The sequence below is a fragment of the Perca fluviatilis genome, chromosome 11 (genome assembly GCF_010015445.1).
Source record: "Perca fluviatilis chromosome 11, GENO_Pfluv_1.0, whole genome shotgun sequence".
NCBI lineage: Eukaryota > Metazoa > Chordata > Actinopteri > Perciformes > Percidae > Perca > Perca fluviatilis.
In genome coordinates this window covers 19882810-19904388 of record NC_053122.1, presented here as the reverse complement: position 1 = coordinate 19904388, position 21579 = coordinate 19882810, and the positions used below count along the sequence as shown (strand labels likewise).

Here is a 21579-nt window from a genome sequence, read left to right as displayed (position 1 = left end):
TGGTTGTTTTTTGCGAGATAGGGACACAAGAGAAGGAGTGAATAATGGATTGGATATGTACAAATGACATAAGGAAAATGAAGAAGGATATTTCATCCAGACAGATTGCTGCCTGTAAATCACTGCTCTGTCTCAGATTAATGTCAGGAGCCACGGTGGATGGCTCAAATGACCTTTTAATGTCAATTCTTATGTCTTAGAACCACATTTTGTTCTTACATCTTCTCAGTGTAGCTCTATTGATGTTGCAATGTCTTTGGTTCACAACCTGCTAGTTTGGCTGCGAACTCTAGTTTTGCTATAACAGACATCTTGATGGCTAAACTTTCTTCCAGTAGATGAGTCACAGCATCTCAATTAAATGTACATCAAAAGGGGTTAAAATATGACAGCAAGTTACATTATTGGTTCATTTATGTCCCTAACTGTGCTTTCATAACATTAAACTTTCCTTTTGTTACACTACAATCAAGAAAATGTTAAATGAATAAGAATCTTAATTGTTTATGTTTTAGTCAGAAATCACTCCCGGCCCCTTGAAACACTTTTATGTTCCTTGAAACAGCTCCTGAGGAGTTAGAGATTTCTGACTGAAAATGTATTTGACATTTACTTTGGTCTCACTTCAGCCTTGGGGATAAATGAAAAAACTCCTTGTATTGCATTTTTTATTTATTTTTTAAAATTCGTCACTGCTGTTGACATTTACCCGCTGTGGATGATGACTGCAGATACAGTGCCTTGCGAAAGTATTCGGCCCCCTTGAACTTTTCGACCTTTTGCCACATTTCAGGCCTCAAACATAAAGATATAAAACTGTAATTTTTTGTGAAGAATCAACAACAAGTGGGACACAATCATGAAGTGGAACGAGATTTATTGGATATTTCAAACCTTTTAAACAAATAAAAACTGAAATATTGGGCGTGCAAAATTATTCAGCCCCCTTAAGTTAATACTTTGTAGCGCCACCTTTTGCTGCGATTACAGCTGTAAGTGGCTTGGGGGTATGTCTCTATCAGTTTTGCACATCGAGAGCGACATTTTTGCCCATTCCTCCTTGCAAAACAGCTCGAGCTCAGTGAGGTTGGATGGAGCGTTTGTGAACAGCAGTTTTCAGTTCTTTCCACAGATTCTCGATTGGATTCAGGTCTGGACTTTGACTTGGCCATTCTAACACCTGGATATGTTTATTTGTGAACCATTCCATTGTAGATTTTGCTTTATGTTTTGGATCATTGTCTTGTTGGAAGACAAATCTCCGTCCCAGTCTCAGGTCTTTTGCAGACTCCATCAGGTTTTCTTCAAGAATGGTCCTGTATTTGGCTCCATCCATCTTCCCATCAATTTTAACCATCTTCCCTGTCCCTGCTGAAGAAAAGCAGGCCCAAACCATGATGCTGCCACCACCATGTTTGACAGTGGGGATGGTGTGTTCAGGGTGATGAGCTGTGTTGCTTTTTACGCCAAACATAACGTTTTGCATTGTTGCCAAAAGGTTCGATTTTGGTTTCATCTGACCACAGCACCTTCTTCCACATGTTTGGTGTGTCTCCCAGGTGGCTTTTGGCAAACTTTAAACGACACTTTTTATGGATATCTTTAAGAAATGGCTTTCTTCTTGCCACTCTTCCATAAAGGCCAGATTTGTGCAGTATACGACTGATTGTTGTCCTATGGACAGAGTCTCCCAGCTCAGCTGTAGATCTCTGCAGTTCATCCAGAGTGATCATGGGCCTCTTGGCTGCATCTCTGATCAGTCTTCTCATTGTATGAGCTGAAAGTTTAGAGGACGGCCGGGTCTTCGTAGATTTGTAGTGGTCTGATACTCCTTCCATTTCAATATTATCGCTTGCACAGTGCTCCTTGGGATGTTTAAAGCTTGGGAAATCTTTTTGTATCCAAATCCGGCTTTAAACTTCTCCACAACAGTATCTCGGACCTGCCTGGTGTGTTCCTTGTTCTTCATGATGCTCTCTGCGCTTTACACGGACCTCTGAGACTATCACAGAGCAGGTGCATTTATACGGAGACTTGATTACACACAGCTGGATTCTATTTATCATCATTAGTCATTTAGGTCAACATTGGATCATTCAGAGATCCTCACTGAACTTCTGGAAAGAGTTTGCTGCACTGAAAGTAAAGGGGCTGAATAATTTTGCACGCCCACTTTTTCAATTTTTTATTTGTTAAAAAAGTTTGAAATAGCCAATGAATTTTGTTCCACTTCATAATTGGGACCCACTTGTTGTTGATTCTTCACAAAAAATTACAGTTTTATATCTTTATGTTTGAGGCCTGAAATGTGGCAAAAGGTCGAAACGTTCAAGGGGGCCGAATACTTTCGCAAGGCACTGTATTTGCGGCACCACACACCACATTTATCACAATCATTCATTACAGCAAGGTGTTCTTTCTGCTGGGCTTTTGGCCTGTCGCACCTCCAACGGTGCCTGTGGTGGACTATGCATGGCAGGGGTGTCCTCTTCCATGAGGCAGGCCTAAACCTGACCGCATACCGCAAGGTTTTGCTGCAGGGTCTTCAGCTGGGGACCACCGCTCATTGACGTTTCGCCCCTTAGCCCAGAACATCTCCTGGTGGCGGGGCAGTGAACAGGGACGTCTCCCTGACACCCCCTGCAGCAAAACCTACTTAGATGTTACTCCCCAAGTCTTGTCTCGTTGTTTCAGCCAGAGCCAGTGGCTTGCTTTCTCCGCTTCCTCCGAGAGCTCTTTGGTGGATCTGCTCAGTGTGGCTCCACGTAGTCCCAGGTCCTTGAGCAGACGTGATGTTGATCTGCCCACAAAGCCTCTGGCTCCCACCTCCACCGGGTACAGCCTCACACTCCATCCACTTTCTCTGCACTCCGCGACCAGATCTGCATACTTTGCCTTCTTTCTCTCGTAGGCTGCTTCCAGACCCTCCTCCCATGGCACTGTCAGCTCGATCAGTATTGCTGACTTCCCAGCTGCAGACCACAGCACCACGTCGGGTCTTAAAGTGGTGCTGCATATCTCCTGTGGGAATTGGAGCTGCTTACCCAGATCCACTTCCATCTTCCACACTGCCCCTGATGTTAATAGCTTGGCGGGTGGTCTCTTGCTGGTATGCCTTGCAGGTTCCCCCTGCCTGAGGAAGTGGATCCTGCATCGGCTCTCTGATGGTCTCTGGATGTTTGCTTCCTGCAGTCTTTTCTCCAGCACCTCTGCCAGCTTCCCAAGCACTTGGTCGTGCCGCCATCTGAGCCGACCCTGTGTCAGTGCTGTTTTACAGCCTGACAGAACATGCTGGAGTGAGGCATTGATGGTTCCGCAGAGGTCACAGGATTGCTCTGTTCCAAGCCACTGATGGAGGTTTTTAGGGCTCGGGAGGGTGTCGTACGTTGCCCTAATAAGGAAACTGAGCCGAGCCTGTGGCAGTTTCCAGAACTCTGCCCAGCTGATTGCTCGGCTCGATCCTCCTGCTCAATCCTGGTGACCTCTGCGACAACACGATCCTTCCTCTCCTTCCTGCTTGCCTTTGACCATAGGATGGGTGGATCGTTCCATCCGAGGCCTGCCCGCCCTGTCTGTACCATGCCCACGACTTGTTGATGTTTCAGTCTTCCCATCACTTTCTGCACCTCCTCCTTGGCCCTCCACTTCCTTCCAGTCTCAACTCTGGCGTTTGCATCAACCACAGCCCTGTCGGAGGAGTCCCTTAACTCCATCACCAGCCTTGCCTTCTCTTGCTTGTAGCCCAAGGTAATGGATTTCAGGGGTAGCTGGAGTGAATTCCATCCATACAGGCCAGCAGCTGAGAAGCACCGTGGTAGGCCGAGCCATCTGCGGATGAAGGAGTTGGCTTTTGCCTCCATTCGGCTTACGGGTGATGAGGTGACTTCGCACAGCTTCAGAGGCCACATCACCCTTGGGTACAAGGTGAAGTGATAACACCACACCTTATACTTTCCAGGTAGCTGGCTTGCGTCGATCTTGGACAGGCCTTCCGAAAGCTGTCGGAGGATGATTTTCCCCATATCCTTGTCGGAGAGACCAGATGTATAAAGTCTTCCCAAGCTTCGGATGGGCTGATCCACGATGCGGGGGATGTCTTCCCCACTGATGGTGAAGGTGACTCTGTCATTTCTCTCTCCCTTTCGCAATGAGAGGCTCCTTGACTTTTGTGACTTGAACTTCATCCTGGCCCAGGTGATAAGCTCATCCAGCCTCTTGAGCAGCCTGGATGTGCATGGGGCAGTTCGTAGCAGGCAGGTGATGTCGTCCATATAGCTCCTCAGGGGCGGGAGCCTCTGGCCTGCAGGCAGCCGGACCCCACCCACCACCTGCCTTGCCCCGATCAGGATGACCTCAAACGCTGCCACGAAAGGATGGGGGAAATGGAGCATCCCATTGCGATCCCTACTTCCAGTTGTTGCCAGCCAGTGATGACCTTCTTCAGTGCAAAGCACATGTGCATGTCCTGGAAGTAGTTCTTGATCATGGTCCTGATGTTGTCTGGGATGAAGAAGAATTCCAAAGCGTAGGCAATGAGCAGGTGTGGCACTGAACCATAGGCATTTGCTAGATCCAGCCATATGACATGCAGATCCTTCTTCTCCCTCTTAGTGGTCTGGATCTGTTCCCAAATCATAGAAGCATGCTCTACACAGCCAGGGAAACCTGGAATCCCGGCTTTCTGGCAGCTGGTATCTATGTAGTTGTTCTCCGTGAGGTAGGTTGTCATTCTTCTCGCCATCACAGAGAAAAAGATTTTCCCCTCCACATTCAGTAAGGCTATGCTCCTGAACTGCTCGATGGTCTTGGCGTTCTGTTGTTTGGGAATAGAGACTGCCACGGCCCTCTGCCATTCACGGCCGTATGCGCTGCTTATTCCAGGTGGTTCTCATTAGGGTCCTCGCAGTTCGCAGCTTCAGCACTCCTGGGCCGTTCTTAAGTACGCATTGCATTCCATTCCATTCGGGCCTGGTGCTGAAGCAGATCTTGTCCGCTGGATCACCTGCCTGACCTCGCTGAGCTTGGGTGGTGATGCATCGAACAGGGCTGATGGTTCTGAGGGTCTAGGCACATAGCCTGGCGAGCCTAGGGGGTTGTTCCTTTCTGGGTCACTGTACTGAGTGCGGATGTGCTCTTGCAGTTCTTACAATGATATGTATCAGAGTGGAGAGTTACTCCATCCATCCATTTGTTCAGTCCTGTCAAACCTGTCACCTCGCCTGCTGAGACCATGTCCTCATTGATATGCAAATTAGTCCATTATGTACAATACCGGTAAGCAATCCCAGGTTTATCTAGAATATGGGAAATTTAGGACAGTAGATGGAAAAACCTAAGCGATGCAAGGACTGTGGATAAGACCTGTCAGCTGATATACAGTAGATTTATTAGGCCATGCAGGTTTAATAAAAATATCTTTTTGGTTACATGAGAAGAAGTATGTAACTAGGTAATCAGGTCACCTGTATGTACTGTAGTCTCTGTAGTTGGTGTGGGTGGATTTCTGCAAATTAAGGGCCAATGTTTCAAGTCTTTTCTCATTAAATGTAACAGCAGGGAGTCTGTGATGCTGTGAGAAATTCATCATTCTTTTGCAGGACATTTTAAAACACATAGAGAGTCAGACAGGAACACTATAGGATGCTTAATGCCGTAACATTAATCATATTCGTTGTAAATCTTTACAATCATTCCCCGAAAGAACCAAGCAAGTCTGACTTGTTGCATGACCCAAATCTTCTTAAAAACTTGCCATTTTCAGCCCGTAGCTTGTTGTTTGTCATTTGTTGTTATTTCCCGAAACAGAATTTTGCAAGGCAAGGGACAGAACATCCGGCGGCGCTGATTATCAGGTATCAACAGTGTTTTTGTACTTGAGACAGGTCTTGGTCTTAGGACTGGTCTCAAGACCACTTTTTGAGGGTCTCGTCGCGGAATCAACCACATTTTTACTCGGACTTGTCTCCGTCTCAGATAAAGAGGACTCTGGATTTCATTTCTAGACCGGTCAAGACCACAACTTCAGGGATGTCACTAAATTGCCTGTGTATCGTCTGATTTATGTGTTAACATCATTACTGTGATTGGATAATGTTTTATTTAATACATTTTATTTAATATATATTTTCAAAGAGTTTATTTGCAAAACAACATCTAAAAGAAAACACAGCAGTATGTATATTCTTCCATGTAATGCTAACCGATGCAGCTGGGATGAATATTAGCTATAAAAATTAGCTAGTTGTGTATTTACTGTATCTTTAAGTTGTTTGGTCTGGTCTTGGTCTCTTGGTCTGTCAAAGTCTTGGTCTTGTCTCGGTCTCGATACACTCTGGTCTTGGTAATGACTTGGTCTCGGTTTAGGTGGTCTTGACTACAACACTGGGTATCAGGTATGTCCCTTGGGAGATATGAACGTCTGACACAATTTCCATGGCAATCCATCCAATAGTTGATGATTGAGTTGAGATTTCACTCAAAACCACTAATGTCAACCTCACCAAAGTCTTTAGGATTCATCCTCTGGGAACCACAAATGTCTGTACAAGAGTTTACAGCAATTCTTAAAATAGTTATAATATTTTTGTCAGGAATCGAAAGTGGTGGACCAACACAAACACAACATTTTAAGAAAACATTAAAGTATTTCAGACTGAATAAACTTGCCATAAGCATCACTGTCTGGGCCCTGAAGAACCGAGAAAATTAAATGAATTCTCTTGTTTTCATGTTGCCATGTTGACGTCTGAAGAAATGTGAGTGACTGCTTCAGTCCAGCAGACAGAACAGCTCAACTGATAGTAATGTGATGACACGGGACTGACAGAAAACACAAACTCTTCAGGAATTTGTTATGAAAAAAGCCAAACAGGACACAATACATTATGCAAATGCAGTAAATACATACTGTACATATACAATACATATGCCTCATTACAGCCCTGAAATGTTTTAATCCTGGTTTACTTTGTAACTTTGCTGCATAAATAAAGTTTCTCATTATTATTATTGTTTATAATTATTGACTGACCGTGCTCCTCCCTCTGTCTGTATTTGCAGGATGTAACACAGAGTGGGATGAGATTGGCTGCTGGCTGAGAGCTGAAGTTGGGCAGGTGGTCAACATATCATGCTCTGACGTCTTCCAGCATTTCTCCAGCAATCAAGGTTGGTTTCCATGTTAATCCAAAACTTAAAAAAAACACAGAAAAGAATAACTCAATTCCAGTCATGTATATCAATAGGGTAGTTAAAATACAGAAAGTAAAGGGTTAGTAGCTCCACTACTAAATAAATATCATCTGCAACACTAATGCAGGCTGGAGTCGCTGTGATAAAGGAGCACAGTTTGAATTATTCATGTTGCTTGTTGTCAAGAAGTGTTTGTTGGAAGGTTTCTGGCAGAAGAAATTACGTCAAATCTTGTCTGCAGGGTTCGCATGTCACAGACATTCATTTGGGCTGTTGACGGATTTGTGTTTCCAGAAAGATGGTGCTGATGACAGCAATATAGACATATTCTGAAGTTACAATAATATAGTCATGAGAGTAAAAGTGTTTTTAAGTTTAAAGTTTTATATTTCGAGGTAATATTCTTTTTGAAACAGTTACAGTTAAAACTAGAAGGGCACTCAGAGAGCACAGACCTCTGCCAAGGCCATGTTCTTGCAATATTAAAGAAAGTGAAAATGAATTTGTGTATCCTCCCCCCAAAAAATGGGTTCTTTCTTGGCCCATGCTACACCCTTCCACAAAGTTTCATAAAAAATGAATAGTTTTTCTGTAATCCTGCTGACAAACAAACCAAAAACATAACCTCCTAATAATGAGTGGTTATAATTATGTGTTATGTAATGACTACATTTTAAACAATTATTTATCATTTGCATCCCAAAATAGTGTTTATAGGACAGCTTATATTATTTTTTAAATATGGAAACCTTTGTCTTCCAGTCTAAATGCATAGACCAAAAAATGTGGGACTGTTTGTACTCTTTTGTCTTGATAGGATTGCCATTATAATTGTTAATTAATTAAATAATTAAAGGTGGTAAGGTCAGGATCATTAAGGAATAATTTTCTTTGCTTTCTTACCTTGATGGAAATCATGACTCATTATAATCTGAATTGCATATCACTCAAGCAGAGTCTTTGCTTTGAGCGGTGCAGTTAGCAGCTTTAATTCCTGTTTGCTTAGCTCAAATGGAATAGAGAAACAAAACCTGCTACCATGCATTTCTGTGTCTTTATTCAAACAGTCTTGCTAATTCCTGCATGCACACACACATCTATGGCACACACATTTAGATGTATAATCCCACAAACACAGCAGTGCAGGGAGCGATCCAGCTGACAACCTTCTCCCGACACCTGCTGTTTTCGAATGGACATTAACCAGAACTAAAATGTCAGTAGGCTTGAACATGAAAGAATCAAATGTTTTCTGACTGAAAGCACTAATGGAGGGAAATGGTCCAAGAGAGGAAATGTGTAGCGGTCCAAATGTGCGCAGGAATGACACTTTCCATTGCAAAGTAGCTTACATTACACCATTTAAAATATGAGATATTTTATTTTATTTCACAATACCATTTCTTACGCTCACAAACTTGAAAGTTTGAAGCAGTAAAATCAGCTTTTTTTAGGATGATCTTTCCTAGCGGCATTGCACAATGTCAGTGGCTACAGGATTCTAGGACATATACAGCTTTGATTTATGTGGCTAATTGTAACAAATGTATAAACTGCCATGTTTCTCAATCCAATCATACGTTTGTAATTATAATGGAGTAAAAGTAGCATGAAACTATATTCAAGTAAAGTACAAGTTCCTCAAAATTGTACATAGGTACAGTACTAGTGTAAAGGTACTTAGTTATTTTCTGCTACTGGTCACTTGCATTTTATACCATTCTCTGCAGCACTTCACAGCACAATTAATTTAAACTGCATGTTGAAAGAAGTTCAAGTTCAGACAAAATGAAGCCACAGAAAGTGAAGAATAACAAAATGGTTGAGCTCCTGAATAGATTATATGATGTATTGTGAAAATATTTGCAGTGGTTGAATTGCTTGAAACCAGTTTGAAGCCCATCTTGTCTCCCTGCTGTCTGCTCCCACATCAGGGTATGTTTACAGGAACTGTACGGTGGATGGCTGGTCAGAAATGTATCCACCCTACGACGAGGCCTGTGCTTTCAGTGACAACAGTGAGCCTGAATCTGAGGTAGACACAAATGTTGTTGTAATCATGTCAATCAGTTAAGCTTCTTCATGTTTCTGCTAGGGATGTTTATGATTAACCGTTTAACCGTTAACCAACAATAACAATTATGACAAAATTAAAGTTATTAAAAAACTTTTTTTAGGCTATACAATCTATTTCTTAACTGCTAGTCAACTTGCTAGTGCCAACTTTGCACTAGCAAGTTGTGTTGTTTTTTTTCTGCTCGTGGCTCTCTGCTGGATGGTGCTTACAACGGAAAGCTATGTGACACATGTCACTATATCAATGAGGACTGCTGGGTTAAATTGGCCGTTCTACACACACAGAGTATGCCAAGCAGAGACACAGCAAACAACCTCGCCGGTGGATGCGGTGGAGACAGGCTCAGACATACACGCCTCAGACCGCTGTGGACTTGTGTGGTCGCGCAAGCGGTTCCAGGAAAGTGGCTGCATGTGTCCACGACAATGCACGGAACATCGTGGGACTCTGTTGCCTGCTTGTCGGTTAACGGTTAATGATCGGTTAATGATTGGTTAACGAGGGTCGGCTATCGGTCAGAAAAAAAACTCTAACTAACTGAATTAGTATTCGCTCTCTCTTATGTTTAGTGCAAAGACAGCATGCATTTGTGATATTTTTGTTCCAAGAATACATGTATGGGTGAGGTAATTTTGTTTGATACAAAACTACAAAACAAATTACATATTTTTTAATGCTGTATTGTATTTATTAATCAGAATTTGCAAAGTAACTAGCAACTAAAATTATCAAATAAATTTAAAAAGTACAATATTTCCCTCTGAAGTGCAGTGGAGTCAAAGTATAAAGTAGGAGAAAATGGAATTACCCAAATAAAGTGCAAGTACCTCAAAATTGAACCTAAGTACTGTCCTCCGAGTAAATGTTCTTAGTTACTTTTCACCACTGCACTTCTGTCAGATCCACACTTTCAGACGTGTGACATTCCACTCATTGAGTCATTTCCCATTCATACAATTGACAGCATCACAATTTACTCACTGTCTGTTTCACTCTTTGCAGACGAGTTACCTCTCTACATTCAGACAGGTTTACACTGTGGGCTACGCCACCTCGCTCATCTCCCTCATTACAGCCATAGTGGTGTTCACAGCCTTCAGGTAAGACCAGAGCAGCACACACAGTCCCAGATACACACAAACAATAAGGGATAACAACCTAGATGCTCACTCACACAACATTTAGGTAGTCAAGATCCTAAACTGGAGTGTTTAGAGTGGTGGTGAAGAAGATTTAAAAAGCTATTTTAAGGACAAGTATATATAACTCTAACATGTTCCAACAGATATTCAGATGATCGACTGTCATACCAGTAAAGGCCCCAGTAAAGCCTTTGTTATATAGTAGTTTGGAAATCTATTAGTAATACTGGTTGAGTACATGTGAATTGGTGCTTCTTTCAGGAAGTTCCACTGCACCAGAAACTACATCCACATCAACCTGTTCTCTTCCTTCGTCCTGAGAGCCAGCGCTGTTTTCATTAAAGACACTGTTCTGTTTGCTGATGAGACCCTGGACCACTGCTCGGTGTCCACGGTGAGCACGCTTATTAGCCAATAATGTTTCCATCGTAAAGCAAATTCCCACATGTGCATGTATGATTGAATTAACAATGTAAGAAGAAAAAAAGAAAGTTAGAAGAAAGAGAGTGAAAAAGTGGAAGAAGTGATGAATAGCAGTTGTTTCTCAGTGAAATCCCTTCATTCGACAAGATTGGTGAATTCTTTCAGCAACAAAATAGTTTAAACACAAAGAACTGAGTGTTTTTTAAGTGGATAGTGTTAGCAATGACGTCAAAAACACAAATATATGGAATACATAATGAATCCAATATTTTGCACTGTGGTGAAAACTGCTTCAATCAATAACCAACCGAGGAATTCCGCCAGGATGTCGCTTCAATTATATTTTCTCTTAAGAGTAGATCTGACAGTGCTTTGTTGAAGGATATTTTATTATCGAATTATGTAATTGTATGAAGAATACATGCAATAATGGCCTGGACTTTGAAGGCTTTGCTTTTAAGTTGGTTAAAACTCCCTGAAAGGACCAGAGATGATAATGGAAACAGTGAATCAAAACAGGCAGATTAAGCGTCATCCTTTTCTGCAGAATGTGTAGAGTTGAGTCGTAGTAGTAGTTGTTGTAGTACTTCTATGAAAGCTGATGATGCAGCAAAATATTTGAGCTCTTATACAAAGGAATTTGTTTGTCACTGATACATTAGCTTTCTGATTTTTTCTTAACAACAATCACACATTTTTGCCACAACTTGTACACTGACTAAACGGTTACACATGTCAAAGTGCCTAGTGTATTCTACTGTACTGCCTCGTGTTACAAAATGACACATCCAGACCAGTACTAACTTTACTTCGCTGTGCCCTCTCTAGACAGCGTGCAAGTCAGCCGTGGCTTTCTTCCAGTTCAGCATCCTGGCCAATTACTTCTGGTTGCTGGTGGAGGGCATGTATCTACAGACCCTGCTGGCCCTATCCTTCGTCTCTCAGAGGAAATACTTCTGGTGGTACATCCTGATTGGATGGGGTGAGTAGAGATGACTGAAGAGGTAGTCTGAGGATGTGCAAGCCCATGACAGACTAACAATCAAGTGATGGTTGGATATCTACATACACATAATATTCACATATATACAGTAGGCGATTTGTTTGCAAAACATGAATGACTCTTTTGGTTCGACCCCCTAACCCCCCAAATAGTTGAGAGAACATTATACTGTAGAGACAAAAATGAAGGGCCTCAGAGAAAATTGCAATTACAAATCTGTGCTACTTCAGCACAACTGTGCCATGGATTTATCCATACACAGCATAGTTAGGCCACTGATATTTCACTGCCATGGTCGGGCCATAGATTCTAACTTGCACAATCACAGTCAGATAAAGTATTAATGAGTCAGGCAGACCAGACTAACATCTAAACAACCCCTCTGTCCCTGCACTATCCCTGCTTTTGTGGCTGACACAAAAGAGAAACCTGCTTCACAAAGGTGTGTGATTGTGACAGGCAGTAGTAATCTTCACTGCATGCTGATGGACAGAGGTTATAATCAGCTTAAATGCACAGCAGAAATGATGAGACGGGCTACTGAAATCAATGAGTAAGCAGGAGGTGCACTCCACAATCACTGAGCCCATGAACCACGATACGTCATGAACATGATCAGATCAATCATGTTACACACATTATTGACAGCTCCGTTTTTCTAGGCTCACATCTTTTTGGAGGGAGCTAAGCCGCCCTGGCTCCCTGACACTATGTAGGCTGTGTTAGTTACACACTCTGAAAACACCACGACAAGGCCCTATGCACAGCATTGATGATGTAAAGAAGATTCTGATAGTTCATTAGCTAGCTTTGCCGAGTCGTTTTTTTCACTATGCTTCTTTGTAACCAAACCATCTGGTTGGCTAGTTTAGTTTCGACACTTTCACACTCATCCTAATAAATAACAAAAACAAGATGATATATTATCCAGTACAACAGTCCTTTGTGAAGCTTAACATAGACACTTGAGACTGTGTCAGAGAGGAGAAAGGGATTCAGCTGGTCATTGCAGAGCCCGTTGTTTGTGGTGTTGTATAACAGCATATTGAGTGATACTGGAAGGTTTTCTTGTTGTCTTTGTCCTGTTATTTCACAATATATTCACATTTGTGTTGTTGGAAATCTATTTCCAGACAGTAATTCAGTTCCACAAACCTGGCAACATTTTAATTACACAATAGCTGTTCCTGTGTTTCCTTGGCTCTCCCTTTGTTTTCTCCCTTATCTTTTGCTGCACTGCACTGAGCTCTCTACCGATGTTTTGAGTGCTTTCGCTTTGTGTTATCGTGTATCCTCAGTCAACGGATTTCCATGGTTTTCCCATTTCCCTATTTAAGCTGGTACTCTCAACTGCTGACGTTCCACAGCCTGTATCATTTCGGTTACAATAGAATTGAGCGACTACCGGCTGTGTTTAGTTAGGCATTGAAGGCATAGCTGTTAATATGTTGTGGAGACAGAAGCTGGTTTTCTTTAGTGAGGAGCCAGAGTTTCTTAAACTTTAGCCAACAGAACCAACAATTCAAAACAAAATTTCTCCAGGTCATGCTGGGCTTTTTGTACTCCAATCTGCTTATTGTAAGAGTCAGTGGTTATAGTTATGATGATACATGATATATTCTCCATTCAACCATATGAACCTAACGAAACACATTCAAACCTGATTCAAACATGAAACTATGCACTTGATGCTAAGGGAAATATGGACCTAAATACCTTTTTCCCCAGTATTTGTGGTTTTACAAGCTGACAAGGAACCCAGGGTGTGTGTTTGATGTGGTGCTCACTCAGTATTCAGAGTGGCTCTGATGTGTTTTATCAGCTTCTTTCCGGTTTGTACCATCTTGCTCTCTCTCCTACTCCTGCTTTTATCCTGTGTCTGTTTCTTCTTCTGGCATGAAAATGCAAGTGGGAGATGGATACATTTAATTCTAACACTTGCAAAAGCCTTAAATAAAGTCTAATACATCCAAAACTCTGCTGCCCGTCTCTTCACCGACACCCGTTCCTGTGATCACATCACTCTCGTCCTTCAGAACCTCCACTGGCTCCCTGTTTCCCAACGCATCCAGTTTAAAGTCCTCCTCCTCACCCACAAAGCCCTCCACAACCAGGCTCCTTTCTACCTCATAGACCTACTCCACCGCCACAATCCCCCCCGTAACCTCCGCTCCTCTGACGCTAACCTCCTCTCCCCACCACTCAGGACCAACCACCGTACCTGGGGCGACAGAGCTTTCACCATTGCATCCCCCTCCCTCTGGAACTCCCTACCCATACACATCCGTGACTGTACTGACCTAGACACATTCAAAACACTAATCAAAACACACCTCTTCAGATTAGCTTTCCACACAAATAGTCTTACATTTCTCACCTGATAGTTACTGGTTTCATTGTTTTTTTTAAATTGCTTCTAATATGCTTGTTTTATGTGTTGGTTTCATTGCTTATCAGTTTTTAATGTGATATATGTGCTGGTTTTTACTGTAAACTGTCTTTGAGTACCATGAAAAGTGCTCTATAAATAAAATGTATTATTATTATTATTATTAACTCACAATTTTTTATATGCCTCACATCATTTTCATTACAAATACATGTCAGTTGGGGCTTGAGTGTCGTTCAGATGAATTTTACTTGACACATACACAATGTATTAATAATTAATCTCTGCTTTTACGTTGCAGGGCTCCCGTCAACAGCTCTTATACTTTGGGTGTTGACCAGATTCTTCTATGATGACAGAGGGTACGAGTTAACACATAACTATACAGTATTTTCTCATAATTCACTGCTATGATGACATTGTACCAATGCATGTTAAACAGTAGTAGTAATTATTGCAGTGTCTGATTTAAGTGTAACATGATTTCAATTAATTGAATTTTTAATTGCAGTTGCTGGGATGACACAGACAATGTTCCTATTTGGTGGATTATCAAAGGACCAATAACAGCCACGCTGCTGGTAAGTGAAACTGTAGCTCTACTAAATCATGGTCTGCTAAGCTCCGCTCCTCTCAGTTACAGTTGCTACGTCTGTCGAACTCTCCATTCTCGTGTTCATGCAGTTTACAATGATAAGAGTGTTGAAGAAGAGTGGAATGTCCACAACATCCAAATACGTTTAAAGGCTTTACTTAACTGTTTGGCATGACATATTTACAAGTTACTCTCACATGTCTCCAGCTAGCATTATTCCCTTTTTCGGTCTGACGCAGTGTTAGCATCCTGTATGCTGAACATACTCTCTCTCTCTGAACAAGTAGCACATCCTACTGAAATGTTCATTATTAACAGCTACATTCTACTTGAGTCTTAAACAAGGTATGGAAATGTAACATTATTTGTAATCGGTAAGTATTAACAATATATTATACTTTATTATTATTTGTCTTTCTAGTAAGTCATTATAGCTAGGATACCACAAGAGTAGGTCAAATTAAGTCATTTTTAAAACAAAGGTTACTTCATTCAGTTGACTGTCGGCAGATTTTCGCAGCTGTAGTAGCACTGAAATATTGGGTGATTTTTTTCTCTCACTCACTGTGGATTTTGTTATTTGGATAATTGTGCATACATGTGCATGTGTTTTTATCAGGTCAACATAGTCATCTTCATCAACGTGATCCGGATCCTGGTTCAAAAGCTTAAATCTTCAGCGATGGCCGGGAACAATGACACCAGACACTTTATGTGAGTCACAACTTACTAACACAACTGGACCAAGACTTTAAAAACTGTCCCTCTTAAAAAAGTAAACTATATTCAGAATTCCTCCAGAGACACTCACACATGGAAATAAAATTTTAACATGGTTACACAGCTAGGTTTGGTGGAAAAGTCACTCTCAAAGATCCGAGCAGCAACAAGGACTCTGCTGGGAGAACTTATTCCCTCTTAACCAACACACGATGAATATTATATCTCAGTAAAGCAATAACAAATGCTTCAACACAATAGAAAGGTAAGAAGAGTTTGGGGTGACGGAGGGAGCTGCAACAGTGTTGACAAGAGCAGAGCAACTAGTTAGACTTGTCAGGCTATAAAGGCTGCCTTGTACACCTAATAATGACATTGGCTGCATGCTGGGAGGTAACATCCAAACAGCTGATTGCAATGAATGAATGAAAGAAGCAGCTGATACCAATCAGCTAACGCAGGCTTGACTTCAGAGCTCCCTGAATTTAACAAAATGCTTCATATGTGACGTTCCATTTTAATTTGCCTCCAGTTCTCTCTGGCATTTAACTATTTAGGGAGTAAGATGATTTTAATATCTGACCTGATCAGAAATGATGAATTTTAACAAAAAAAAGATAGATAACAGTTTCTATATTCAAGAATTAAATTATGTGTGGAATTTACAATAATTTACAATAGTGGTGGTTTGTATTGCATAATGCCGCTAACTGATGAATCACACATTACAATATGTTATCCTGTTTTTTCTTTTTATAAGATATAAGAGTTTTATGAGATGCTTATTGATTATGGCAGCATTTTGTAAGTAAGGCTCTTTTTTTCTTCATTTTTTTTTTTGAAACTAATTATAATAATCTGTAAAGTTCAGTTACAGTACAGTTTTTAACTGTAAAAAACAAAGTGAACAAAAGTGAAAGATTAAATATTCTAGTTAAAATATGTTGGAAAAGCTTCGCATTCATAACTCTGATGCAATTTTTTATTTCGGGTTATATCAAAATTAAATGGGATTACGTAACTGCATGGCTTTCACCTTATTTTTTTTATGTCTGCCTGCGAGCCAGCACCTCGCAAGAATAGATGTAAATATTGAAACCAAGTCCTCACAGACAAAATATTCAGTAATATTCCAAAATAATTGTGTTCTTCCAAAAATGTAGGAATGAATGTGATCCTTTGACCTTAGAGGACTTTTTCTTTAGCGCCACCATGAGGTTAATATTTGTGGTTTAAAGTGAAATGTAAGTTTGAATGTCACAGTTGGAAAAGCACAGGTGTAAATAATAAAATTAATTTAAAAACATAAAAGAAAATGAATGATGGCTGAATTCCATTAGCTGCTACAGTTTCAGGGTCCTGTTATTTTACATGCTGGCTCACTGTTAACTGTTATGGCTTACAGGGACACTTGAATAAAACAAAGCCATCATTATTGTTATTAGTAGCATCTGTGCTTTTTCTGCTATGACAAATTAGTTTGCTATGATCAAGTCTATTGGCTGGATTTCCATGTGATACTGTACAGGCACTTAATTCCACCTCAGGGGTGTCAGACTGGGGGTGTAAAGGGGACTGAGTACCCAGGGCCCTTATGTGATGAGGGCGCAAAAAGATGCTAGAATGAATAGCTGTGGATGTGGGGTAGGGCCCATAGAGAATTACTTTCTACAGGGCCCAGAATTTTGTGCTACGCCCCTGTTTGTAATTACTTTGATGATCCCCTGACTTTCCATCTAGCAACACCACTGGGTCAATACTCCATACATAAAAAATATGGAGATACAAGTATTTAATTTCAAATCCAGCTTCCAGTCGCTAGAGTCCTTCATTAGAGTGATTGACTTTTTCAGACCCTCCTTTTCTCCACACAATGCATTTTGAGACAAAGTTAAGTTTTCTACAGTAAGTGCTTCTTTTAAACTATGAAGCAATTGTTCAGTGTTGAGGTAAAACTGCTACATGAGAAACTTTGAAGGGGTTAGTATGGAGAAGGACAGGAGAGTGAATCGATGAAACCCTTGATAAAATGCTAAAGTCTTCCTCACAGTTCAGGAGAAAAAATGCTGCCTCTATGAATCTACTCTTGGAGCCCAGAAATGGTGCTTTACTGGAGTGAATCCTATCTTGCTTTTAAAATTTGGTTGTTTCAGATTCCAGCTCAGCTGAATTTATTTACAATGAGAGCAGCACATAGAAATAGAACCAGATACCAGAAATAGATGTCTGCTGCATCGCAGGGCGACAGGAATGTTCCACCAGTTCAATGAATGTTTTACACTTTCATCTCTCTTACAAACTTGAATCTGATCCAGACGGATCCCAGGTGTGACAAAAGACAAACACAATCCTATTAAAGTCCTGAGCCTAATCCAACCTTTTTTTTGTAAGTCTTTAATCTTCCAGCAGCCAAAGCGGTGATGTTATTTCTGATCGGAGAGATTATTTTTGTTATTAAGAGCATTCAAATAACTATTGTCACGTCTTTGTAACAGCTTTTAGTATAATATAATCACCAGAGAACAAGACCATTTGCAGACATCTCTATTGGGGTTAAATTAACTGATTGATCTGTGAGACTAGATCAGTAGATATGTGCCAGCTGCCTAGCTAGTTTTATCATATTTGTGACATGAAAGAATAAACACGAGAAAAACAGGATTAAGAGAATAAGACAGGGGTACTAATCAGGGGTAGTTGTGATTTTGTAATTGTTGTGGGATGTATAGTGCAGAGGTGGTGCTATAATCTTATTTCACCACAATTAAAGAACAACATTTACACAATATTCAGTCATCACTAATCTGATCTGAACTTTGAGCACAATGCATCAGGGTTTTGTATTTTGACATTTTAATCCATTCCACTGATGATGGTGTTGTTTTAAAGGTCAGTTTGTTTAGTGAGGATTTGATATTTGTAAAATCCGGTCTACCTTTGATGAAACTTGGCGTAATAATGCATTCTGGCATTTAAAACTGAAACACTGATTAGACTGACACTGGTAAAGGTGCAACAAACTGTGAAAAGCCATTATTAGTACATATTCAGATTTTTGTTGTTGAGATGATCATCTTACTTTGAAGGCACCTGAAAACTTTCAAATTTTCTCTTTAACATTAAGAACAGACTTGTATAGTCCAGGTGCCAGAAAGTAAAAATCCTGCCATGTTTTTGGATCTGCCTCTACATCTAGAACAGGTGTTTTCACTAACGAGCTCATCTACCTGGTAGAGGAGCTGGTTTAGTGATGGTTGGGACAGCTGCTGGACAGGATTTCTACTTTCTGGCACCTGGACTATACACCTCTGATTAAGAAGCAACAATTGAAGTCAAAGTGAAAGGAGTCTAAGACTGAAACACTCAGCTAATTTGCTTTAGCATCTGAGTTGATTGACAATGGCAAGGCGACATTTATTTAACCTTTATTTATCCAGGTAAATAGATTGAGAACAATTTCTCATTTGCAACAACAACCTGTCACATTCACACAGTTCCACATTCCTACGTGGAAGCTGCCCAGTACAACCACAGTCTGATCTGCTGGCCACTGTGCAGCTCCACTGGTGCAGTTGGGGTTAAAGGCCTTGCTCAAGGGAACCTCAGTGGTGGTGATGAGGGAGGGACAAGCGCTGCTCTTTCGCTTTCCCATCCAGATTTTATTCTGTCGGTGGGGAGTGAAATGGCAACCTCCCGGTCCCAAGCTCGCTTCTTTCACCACTAGGCCACCACTCCACACATTAGCAAACAAATCTAGGAAAATCGATCATAGTGGCTTCATCCTGATTGATCCTTCATAAGAATAAAAAGTACAAAGATGAAACAAAACAAAAATACAGAAATCTCTAATGTGAAACAGCCAGAAGATTATGTGTTTATGAAAGACCCATCGCTCAGATGAAGAAGCCGATTAAGAAAATGTGTTTTCAGGGCCTTTAACACGGATTAGCCTGAGGTTGTGCCTTTACATTACCTGGACTGATGTCTTTCTTCTTTCTTTCACTCCTCTTGATTTGTTTCTCTCAGGAGGCTGGCTAAATCCACCCTGTTCCTCATCCCTCTGTTTGGGATGCACTACACAGTATTCGCCTTCCTGCCTGAGAACACTGGAGTAGCAGCCAGACTCTACATCGAGCTGGGGCTGGGATCCTTTCAGGTATAAAACAATAGAGAGGGAGCAGAACACAAAGACCAGACTTAAAGACTAAATTAGGACAAATCACAAAGAAGTTAGCAACGATAAACTGCTTGCAGTAGGATGCTCTCAAAGACAGTCTTTATTCACAGCAGATATTTGACTTGTGATAGAAGGAAAAGCACAGGTGTTTCTAATAACGCCATTTCCTGGAATTCAATCTCTTTTGTTAACATAATCTTTAACACTTTACCTTTAATTTGGTTCATTTTTATGCCTTTATTAAGATGTGACAGTCAAGAGATGACAGGAAGAATTTGGAAGTAATATGGCTGGTAATATTTCTGTATTCATGACTCATCGCGATGATGATTCATTTGTATAAGAGAAAGGTCATATCTTGATCTCTGCTCATTGACTAAAATTGGCTATTAAGTGTGGGCTGGCAATTCTAATAGCCAGACATACTATATAAAAATGTATGCAACTAAAAGATTAACCAAAAATATTAATCTGTGAAATGTAGTGATGTAGTGAAACTTACATTTTAAAACTTTCAAATGTTTTATTTGTCACTTGAAGTGTGTAAAATGAAGGAACATCTTATGACCTGAACAGTTTTGTTGAAGCTTCAAATCTGTCCAAATCTGAGACTGATTTTCCAAAATCACATTATCTGAGATATTTACACCCAAAAGCTATACCTTTTTTCTCTTATATTTGAGGCTGACTATACATACTATCAGCACTAACTATAGTGATTTAAGTGGAGTGTGTATATATGATTGTAGTGTTATGCTTTGAAAACAGTCACCATTTCTCTTGTGTTGCAGGGTTTTGTGGTGGCACTGCTTTACTGTTTCATGAATGGAGAGGTAAGTGAATGTAGATGACAATGTTGTCGTACAAAAGTCCTGCAAACATACATCATAGACAGACAGACAGAAAGAGACAATAACAAACTACATAAAGCTGTAACATCTGTGCCTTTCTGCAAGTTGGTAATGCTACATTATCTGCTGCAGTACTGTATATACTGCCACTTGGCTCAATTGTACATTGTACACAGAATTGCTTTAACAAAACTAGTTAGACTATTTCTTCCTACAGTACAGCTCCACATGCATGCGTTTGTCTACAGGTCCAAACTGAACTGCGGCGATGGCTGTGGAAGTGTCACAATCAAAATCATCTCACCCCAGCCAAGCAAAGTATCACTCAGATCACAGTTCGAGCCCGCGGGGGGCTCGGGCGGCCTCCTTCTAGTGGCAACATCTCTTCAGTATGATTTTTAAGAGAACATCCATGAGATACAATTTGTTGTGAAATGTGAGAATGTCAAAGAAACTATCAGAGGCAAAGCTCAATCTGCTGATGGCATTAATTCAACAACGCCTCTGTGAGAGGAGTGTAATAAACACTGGTGAGTGATTGAGAAAATATATATCAGTGTCAGCAGCAGCAACGACCATGATAGCACACATCACACACTGGTTCTTGATTTGTGAGGATACCATGGTGACACTGTGGAAAGACAACAGTAGAGACAGAGGTGGCCCAGAGCTTTCAGGAGGATGATTTTACATGGTTCTGTTTACATTTTGGAGTACAAAAATGAGCAAATGTTGAGGGATTATGTAGAGATGGCTGTGGAAACAATGAGTGTTTGAACTTTGCTTAATTATGTAAAATGAGGTTAACTTGTTCAATTGTTTTGTGCTGCACTGAACATAAGCAGTGTCATTATTTCGTTGCAGGCTGAAAATATGTGCAGGACTGATATGGACTGAATTTAAATAGCTCATTACTGTATTGTGTTACATGTGCCATTTTCTTTTGCAGGGTGCAAATGTTCCACCAAAACAAGTTCCTTTCTGAGGCCATTTTGCAGAGCCACTGTCGCT

The 21579-nt window shown here is 40.8% G+C and overlaps 1 protein-coding gene across 1 annotated transcript in view; it reads left to right on the top strand.

Moving 5' to 3' along the window:
• Window positions 1–21487, top strand: part of LOC120567779 (vasoactive intestinal polypeptide receptor 1-like) — a 33962-nt gene extending 12475 nt beyond the window's left edge. Inside the window, exons 3-13 of the mRNA XM_039814817.1 lie at window positions 7060–7167; window positions 9126–9226; window positions 10271–10368; window positions 10672–10804; window positions 11662–11815; window positions 14527–14587; window positions 14737–14806; window positions 15440–15534; window positions 19567–19696; window positions 20509–20550; window positions 20817–21487. Of these exons, the coding sequence (XP_039670751.1) occupies window positions 7060–7167; window positions 9126–9226; window positions 10271–10368; window positions 10672–10804; window positions 11662–11815; window positions 14527–14587; window positions 14737–14806; window positions 15440–15534; window positions 19567–19696; window positions 20509–20550; window positions 20817–20963 (1139 nt within the window). The 3' untranslated portion in view covers window positions 20964–21487. The remainder of the gene's footprint in view (window positions 1–7059; window positions 7168–9125; window positions 9227–10270; window positions 10369–10671; window positions 10805–11661; window positions 11816–14526; window positions 14588–14736; window positions 14807–15439; window positions 15535–19566; window positions 19697–20508; window positions 20551–20816) is intronic.
• The last annotated feature ends 92 nt before the right edge of the window (window positions 21488–21579 follow it).